This window comes from Schistocerca piceifrons, chromosome 1 (assembly GCF_021461385.2).
Source record: "Schistocerca piceifrons isolate TAMUIC-IGC-003096 chromosome 1, iqSchPice1.1, whole genome shotgun sequence".
Taxonomy (NCBI): domain Eukaryota; kingdom Metazoa; phylum Arthropoda; class Insecta; order Orthoptera; family Acrididae; genus Schistocerca; species Schistocerca piceifrons.
This window is the reverse complement of record NC_060138.1, coordinates 280,775,059-280,784,584: the sequence shown is the minus strand read 5'-3', so window position 1 is coordinate 280,784,584 and position 9,526 is coordinate 280,775,059. Positions and strand designations below refer to the sequence as shown.

The following is a 9,526-nucleotide window of genomic DNA, read 5'->3' as shown; positions in this document are numbered from 1 at the left end:
AAAAGAATAAGTAATATGCGTACATAATATATGTTCGATATTATTTTAACAATATTCAGGTATCGATCTCAAAATGAGAATGAATAAACGCCTGCAACCAACTGAACATTGTGAAGTGAAGTTACTGATTTTTCATCTACAATTTAAACATGCCAATCAAATTGAAGAATAGTACAGTTCTTAAATATACTTCACTTTAACCAATGAAAGTAACACAATGTTCATAACTAAATAACACTACAATCCTACTTTCACGACACGTCTTCTAATAGGAATCACATTACACTAGAACTCAAGCAGAAACTTAAAATTTTAGATAAGTTAAATTGAGGTTCTTCGCAAAAGCCATTGTTGCCGAGTTCACTTTTGGGTGAGCAACTATTTATTACATCAAAAGGAAAGAAGAAGTTATTCGACAGTACTCAACACTAATGGGTAGTGAGTTGAGAAAATGGAAGGTAATGCGAAAGAGGGAGAATGAAGAACTTTATGTAGCTGTTTATAGATGGTTCATATAACAATGCAGTAAAGGAATTCCAGTCAGTGGCCTGATTATACAGGAAAAAGCAGCTACATTTAACAAACAACTTGGCGGTAGTAATTTGTTTGCAGTGAGTGAAGGTTGGCTATCAAACTGGGAAAACCGACGTGGCATTCGGCAGCTGACCGTCACCGGGGAAAGTCGCTCAACTAACGATAAGGATGTTGATGAGTTTCTAAGCAAGATATGGAAGATAATAGAGGAAGAAGATTTAACTGCTGATGCCTTGCATAAATGCTGATGAAACAGGACTCTTTTTACAAGATGCTTGCTTCAAAAACATTAGCTGCCAAGAACAAGAAGGAAGCTCAGGGTTACAAGCAACAGAAACGCTCATGGTTACAAGCAACAGAAACAGTGCGTAACATTAATGGCATGTTGTAATGCAAATGGGAGTCATAAACTACCGCTTATGGTGACTGGAAAATCCCAACATCCATGTTGTTTTTAACACACTGACATAAATACTCTACCAGTGCAGTATTGCAAAATTGTATCCTTCAGTTTAATAAAGTACAGTACACTACATCCTTGTGTTTTCAAAATAAATAAAAAAACAAAATAACTGAATAAAATAAATTTCAGACACTCAATAATCTGGCACCCATATGTGCCAGGAATGGCCGGATTACCAAGAGTCTAGTGTAATACATCTCATTCATTTACACTGCATTTGTGAAACAACATAAAATTGTTCAAAGCAAAGAGGTCTCTGGCTCAGCTATGGGTTAGAAAACATGCATTTTGACACAATGAACCACACGTGTTATCAGTGTCAAGACAGTAATCCACAACATCTTACCCACTCCACTGCACTTTGCGCTCAGGCATTAGGCGGCTGTGGTGGGGTCAAGCAAGAGACAGACAAATGGTGTGTGCAAAAGTTTTAAAGATGTACTTTCAGAAGGTTGTAACTGTGCACTTTCAAAATTATGTCCCAAACTTTCACAAAGTATCGGTTGCTGGGGCAGATATCTTGCAGATGTGCTTTTCTCTCCAAGAGTCTAAAGTTGGTGATATTCCTTTGCCAGTACTGGTCAACAAGGAGGCAAGACACGGCAGTGCGGATTGTATTGGATTTTATACAGCATACAAGAAAAAGTTTTTACAGTGAACTAAACGTTTATTTTTAATTTTTAAGTGTGGTGACGATTTTATGGGCAATCAGATAAACAGAACAGAAGGAAACACTAATTGGTACACCACTGCTGGAACACGATTTTGCAGTTTAAAACAGTTATATATAGTGATCATTAAGGAAAAACACAAATTCAGAACATTTTTAAATGTCTGCTTTGTAAAAGTTTTCATATCTTATCCCCTGAGCAATGAAGAGAATTAGGCTTATTTTATTTTCATTTGATTTGCTACCTGTTAGAAATCAAGTCTTTGAATTAGGTAATACTGATAATCTTTGAACATTTTTCTTTTTTCATTTCTATGATATTGGTTTTTAATTCGAAATTAGTAATTCTGCAGCTAGGTATAGATTTTGTTATGCAAATGGGTTATGTTGACAGGCAAATGTTCCACTAGTAATTAAGTTATTTATTTTATATCTGTCCTTAGGTAGGATGCAGCCACACTGCTCGAGGTGAATAAGGTGTGTTTGGAGCCAATAGTCATATGGACGATATGTCTATACAGAGTGGACACCTGTGGTCATTTTGAATGGACTTATTTACAGTGTGGTGAATGAGGTTCTGAATAATTTGGCACTTAAAAAGGACATATTTTAGCCATGAGTTCACAGTCAGGCTACAGAAATCTTTTAGGGCAGTCCTTTAGAAACATTTCAGGATGAGAAATTCTTGCATGTAAATAAAACAAGATATTTGCAGTTTGGAAAGTTGAAAATAATCCTATTGTTTGGACATGCTCTAGTCTGTCATTCAGGCCGGACAAGACTCTTAACAAGAGATGATGCAGGCAGACAGCCAAGTAATCTGGGCAAGCACCAGATGGCGTAGAAAGTGCGCACTAGTGTCTCCACACGAAAAGTGCACCACGAATGACTGGGGTGGAATTGTCACCAGATTTACATTTACCAACATTTAATGCAGCACCAACGCATGTAAATGTAATTCAATTTATCTTCCAAGCTCAAATGACAGTTTTGAATATTAAAGATGTCTATGTATTAGGTTAAGAAGAAAATAATGTTAGTGTAATATTTTATGAGGTGGTGTTCATTTTAAATATGTAGTGTTTTATATATTTTTGCTCCACATTGGAGAGTGATATATTACATAACTCTTTTTAATTAATGTTGGCCAATTGATTTTAAGTAGTGACAAATATTGTAATGATAGTGACAGCCAATGGGAAGCAAACAGAGAACGGTACGTAGCAAGCCAATAGGAAGCTGGGCTTGCATGTTAAGACAAAAAAAGAACCTGCAGGGTAGATTTAAAGGAGAGAATGACTGGTGTTTGGCGTCAAAAGAATTAAGAGCTCTGTCTCCATATCGTGAGTTCGGTAATGGTTTTGCAATAGATTTTTGGGTGACAAGTGGCTACATGGTGGAAGCGTGGGGCACGGAAATTTTCACAACTTAGAATTTTTCAGTGTTTATAAACGTAGAGGGACTGTAAAGCTATATAGACAAGTGTGTTAGTATGCATGAATAGGTTAAAAAATTAACTGTACATTGTGGAAGATGCTTCTGAGCCTGATTTAGTGAACATGCAAGAGTAGTGAATTAGCAAGAGTAAAGAAATGTATTTTGAGAACACTGCACCATGCTAAAGGATAACCAAATATGCAACATTAGTTTTTGACCATTGATTTACAGACTTCCACAGAAAAAATTGAAATGTATTCTAGGTTTAAGTATTACATATTTTAAGAGGTGGTAGTATGAACCAAACAAGACAAAAATGTCCAATAAACATGTGTTCTATAAGATCCATACCTTTCGAGCTGTGAGTACTTGCTCATCTTTGCTAATGCGAAAAACATCACTTCTACCACAAGTTCTTGTACAAATGACATAGAATGGAGTACATAAATGAGGAAACTTTATTTACCATGGCTACAGGAGGCAAGAAACATCTGTCAGCATTATTAATGTAAACCATTTTCACAGTTCTGAGAAAGTGCAGTGCATACATTAGTTCTAATGGAACGAGTTTATGTTTTAACAAATTTGTGAATTGCTTTTATGCTATTCTTTTATTTTTGCATTTACCATCATAATAGAAGCCTATTATTCCACCCGGGAAATGGTAGACAGTGAATGGAATCAATCAACTGTCGAGCCTGTCTAATATGTAAAAATATTCATAACAGCACTGACAAAACTGTGGTTTTCTGAGTGAAGTGGCAAACTGTCTCCCACGCAGATGTATAGCTCTTTATGTTTTGGGCAATCCACCAGTTGTGTGTGGTGCTCTGCCAGGTCAGCATGTTGCAAGTACAGATAAACCACGTTCATATAGTTGCTGCAGCTGGAATGCGCTTAGTAGTTATGGGAATCTGAAAGAAATAAAAGCAGTCTCTTTGGTTAAAAGAATTAGTAAACGGCGCAATAATTTTTGAGGCAATTATAAAACGTATTCACGGATGGACTGTGCCTTGTTTCACATTTTACTGGACATGATTAGGGATAAAATTAGCAAGACATATACAGTAATGAAAACAGTTCAGCTGAGGAATATTTAACAGCCGCACTTAGGTTATTAGAAACTGGTCACTCTTTTGAGGACTTGAAATTTAGAACAGGACGTTCAGTACCATCACTATACGCTATTATTTCAGGGATATGCAGAGCAGTATATGATGGCCTGAAGTCAGACTATTTGAACGTAAATGAAAACATCTTAATTTCCACCATTGTAGTGCTAAAGTTACTTAATTTTCAGACAAATCAAAGTATGTGCAGAAATGATTTTATTATATTACAAGTTTTTTTAAGGACATCACACACATCCACGCCCGAGGCAGGATTCGAACCTGCGACTGCAACGGTCGCGCAGTTCCAGACTGTAGCGCCTAGAACCGCTCGGCCACTCCAGCCGGCCGTAAAATAACTCTTGCACCTTTGGTCGTTCTCATGTCCTGGTTGTAAGAGGTGTTATGTAATTTTAGAGTGAAATAGTGTTATACAATGAAAGGTATTTATGAAACACAACGACTTTCTCACTTACGATACCATGGACCCCAGCTCCTGTAACTCTGGAAGATTATTATTTTAATTTTGTATGGAGAATTTAGATGTAGGCAACGATCTTCACGATGACGCTGCTCAACAACAGAGTTACGTAAATGTGTTCATCTCTTTCCCTTTGTGGCTGCCATGTCATTTTCAATATATTTGCCGTGACGTTCAGAACCTGCAATCTTTCTTTTCATTTAATTACGAAATACGTTTATTTTCTTTCTCAGATGAATAAATGCATTTTAACTACAATTATTTTTACCCAGGCCACGGGGAATGAAACTATTTAGAACGTACATGCCTCTATCCTGATTGTACGTTCACATACAACTGAATGTGTACCAATGTAATTATACTTATGACCCATTTCCTTTACAGTATTAATTCTTATTTTGAACCTCTCACTTGGTGACTACACATGCCCTCTTATTTTGTGTAGTCAGTCGGGTGTATTCTTTAATAACGTTATTTATAATATTCAATGGCTTAGTTTCCACAATTGATCTTTGCCTTTGTTGCAACAGCGCTTCACGCGAAATACTTATTACATGACATTCATAATAACTCTCATTTCAAAATTACAACACTGGCTGACTAAGCTTCTAACAATTTTAACAGTGTGGTTACTGTGTGTGTGTGTGTGTGTGTGTGTGTGTGTGTGTGTGTGTGTGTGTGTGGGGGGGGGGGGTTTGCAAGCACCATTATTTATATAAACATCGGTAATTCCAGAATATGTGATAAGGAATTTCGAGAATCTTCCACAAAAGGATAAATAGTATCATTGACAAATAACTGCAGATGGTTGGGTTTGAACTGGCTACCTGCAGCATGCCAGGCAACGATGCCAACATGGTACAATGTATGCAGCACTGCTTATGGCGGCAATATCGGCTACAACGGAGTTTACAAAAGTGGTACCACAAATTTTCAACATAGTGACTGTGTTGCAAGCATATTTTATGCCGCCCAAGGCTTTTGACAGTACAATATTACTAAACAAACTAGAAATACTAGGTATATGGAGAATAGCTAACGAGTGGTCCCAGCCAGCGTTAATATGTAACAGGTAGGGACCGGAAAATGTAGCATCTATTCTTGGCAAGATTCGCATCTATTTGTGACTGAAATCACATCTGTTTTTGGCAAAAATGGGGATTCGGAACATTTTGACTGGACTGTTTGCTTTTGCAAAAACTTCACCACTTTTTGTTCCAAAATGGCCTTTGTCTTCTTTGTTTAGCACTATTTCAGCTTTCAAGAATGTATGTTCTGTTGAAAAGCAGCAGCATTTTCCACCAGAGACCTGAATGCATCGCCAAATTAAGATGTTTCTGGACAATTTGTCTTTTCCCACCCAGTTTGATGATTACAAAATCTTCAGATTATTAATTTCGACCTTTCATGGGCATTCATAACTGTGCGACCCATGCTTGACAATGCTATACAATGCTACAAACTGAACTGACAAGGTACTTAACATAGAAGCAGAATCAAACGTACGGTTATTCAATTTTTATGTTAGGGGAAGGATTTCAGCGAAGTCGGAAAAAAGTTACGGATTTTGTTTTCCAGTCACTATAGCGCACAGTGCGGACACTATTGGCTATACTGGCAGATAGCTGCGAGTGTAAACAAATTAGAATTTTGACTGTCAGACAGCATGGGAGAAGTGCACAGAAACAAGCCTGCCTCCCTATAGCAACACAGCAGCCTACAGCAGGACTGACACATTGTTACAGGAATCACCAATCTCTTCTGGTGTTGTACGGGTGGTTGTCAAAATCTGTGATAGACAAGTTTTAGTCACTTCACTTTTTTTCAAAATAAGAAAAGAAAACAACGAGGAACGTTCAACACAAGGCATTCGAGGACAGCTACCGTGCAATTACTTATTGAGTATTGTTAACGACATAATTCAGGCCCGACCTCTAGCAGTATTCGACGTGACCACAATTCAATACATTCGTCACCTAATTCACCATGTTAAAAGTTTCTACATTATACTATGTTTCGAGTTTTAGCTAGTAAAAAAAAAAGTACACATTTGTTAGTTGTAAACGGCTGAGTACTACTAAGTTGCATTACGTGGCATGTATCTTAAATAGAGCATTCAACTATCCATAATTGGCATGGCACTATATCATTTTGGTGTGCGCACTGATACATTGTTGCGTTCGTACACTTTTTACTTGCAAACAGATTCTTACGCACATTATCCTTTTAAAATTGGGCTTTGCCAGATGATGCACAGTACCAGTAACTGAAAATTGCTCACATTTTCGATATGTATAGCAGAAAATACAGCTATTTCAAGCTATCTCTGATAAAATAGTTTGTATGGATACAATTAGCTATGAACTAGCATCTATTAAGTAATTTCGCATTTTGAAACAGAATTTACATCTATTTCACATTTATCACAAAATGTGTATTTTTCTGGTCCCTAGTAATAGGATACAAAACTCAGAGATAAGACCGCATTTCAAAGGATCCTAACTAAAACAGCTGTCAGACCCAGAACATATTAGCCAGGGTGGTCATGAATGGAGTATATTATGGCCAATTCTGTTCTTCATATATAACACTTTACAGACAATATAAGATAAAGAGAAAAATTTATATTTGCTCCAGACAGCATCATTGTGGTCAGTGATAGAACAAGAGAATTTTTAGTTGAGAAGACAAATGAAGGGGTTACTGGAAGAAAGTGCTAATCCACAATAACATATTTTGAGTTACTGCATGCAATATGTTAGCTTAAATTCAAAGATAAGATTAAACAGTTCGTACATAAGACAGGCTTTACAGTGGTCTTTATAGAACTACTTACATTCGAAAACATGATAGATATCATCATCAAACTAATTACAAACCTGAGGGGTACACATTCCTCCTGCCATGGAATAAAATTGTATAATAAATTGCTCATGGGGATGAAACTAAACTACATTTATTTAAATAGACAGTCAAAGTATACCTCTTAAATAAAGCATACTACACACCTAAATGCTACTGGAAGAACTCAAGAATAGGGGTTAATTACTTAAAAAAAACTCTTCTGTCACTTTATAATATAGGTTCACAGCATGCGGGTTTTCACAGGAGATCTGTAGTGCTTAACACTTAATGACGCTCAACATCTTGCTCTTTACGAGATGCCAACTTCAGTTTTTCAGACAGACAGTATGGAAGATATAGAGGATTAACAGAAGTGTGGCAGCATGGTCATCATCCTGAACTCATCTACAAATGTATGTCGTGCATGCACAACACATTTTTGGAAACACGATAACCAAGCCATAACATCTTAACAAACTAAGTTGTTCAAAGTATGCACAGTTTACCATAGTACACTTCGTATAAATTGAATCATGTACAAGACTTATGCATTTCCCAGTGCTGAGCTGATGAACTCTATATCATAGTAAACGATCCTCTTATGAACAATTACTAAATTTCAAATTAATTCATTTCCCTCAAATAAAATTACAACATTACATTGATTTTCTTCATGCTTACAGGATTTGATGTCAGTGAAGTAGGAGTGTACAAAAAAAAGTTCAAAGGGAACATTTATCCTCTGTCATATGACTTGTTAAATTAATCCAATTTCTCAAAATTAGAACAAAATGAACAACTGAAGTTCACTAACAAGTATTTCTTCAATGATAAAAAAATTGTACATACAAAAAGAAATTTATTTGAGTCAATAGCAGACACAGATAAAAATGTCACTAACATTAAAATAGAACAAGTTTTGAGTGCTTCACCCTAGAAATTTACACATTTTATCACAGTGGGTCTACTGCAATAGCTAAACACATGAAAGTGGAGGGGCAGATAACTTACTAAAAATTTCAGTTCTCTTGTCTTGACTGTGATGCCACATGTAAGCCTGACAAATATAAAAAAGAGACAATATGCCTAAATGTAGAGCACTGCCCACAGTCAAACAATATAAAACAAGTTCTCACCAACTCTCAACTTAAGTAATGAATGGTAGAACAGGTTGTTGTACTAGTTTCTCAGTTGCAATACAAAATACTCATTTCTTTTTTTTGTTTCTTCACATCAAAATAAATCAAACAACACTGTATTTCATTCACATTTTCAGTTTGCCTTAGCACCCTAACACTGAAATAAATTTCTTTCACAGCATTCTGCAGAACTGTGTTTTGTAGTTTGTACGAATTTATTTCACAAAGGCGGCTAACAAGGCGGTGATGTCTCTTCCTAGGTATCCCATCTTGTCCATATACACACGGTGAGATGACAATGGAATGCTGAACAATACTGGAACTGCTCTTCATGTCGAATTTATTGTTCATTTCCTGCAACATATGAAAACAGAACACAGTAGAATGAGACATTTTCCATTTTTTGCAATGCTTTTATGGTATACTTAAGGACACCATACAGCAAATGAGTTCAATTTATATTCTTCATCTTGCTCTGTGAAGGCAAAGATTCAGAAGAAGAAAAGCATGTTGCTCCAATGTACCATAATGGCTACAGTCATAATCCGTGTATGAAATGCAATAGATATTTACTTTTTGAATAAATTCTGAAGCTTACAATACACAATGTAAATGGCTACTTCTGCACTCACAAATACTATCTTACAACTATTTATACTGATTTTTCATTATACGGAAGCGAGGAAAAGATATTTCTTAGATGTTTCCTTCCTTCCTTTCTCTAGGTTGTCCAGAGATCTACACTGATAAGCCAAAAGATTATGGCCCCTGTCTGCTGTGAGGCTGGAAGCCGCATGGTGATGTTGCAGGCACGTGAAATGCTATGAAAAGTACATATGCACGGTAGAC

At 36.4% G+C, this 9,526-nt stretch overlaps 1 protein-coding gene across 1 annotated transcript in view; it reads right to left on the bottom strand.

Annotated features, from left to right (window-relative positions):
* Positions 1–8,380: 8,380 nt before the first annotated feature.
* LOC124785067 (FACT complex subunit spt16) overlaps positions 8,381–9,526 on the bottom strand; it is a 145,071-nt gene continuing 143,925 nt past the window's right edge. Inside the window, 1 exon segment of the mRNA XM_047254149.1 lies at positions 8,381–9,031. Within this exon segment, the coding sequence (XP_047110105.1) occupies positions 9,025–9,031 (7 nt within the window). The 3' untranslated portion in view covers positions 8,381–9,024.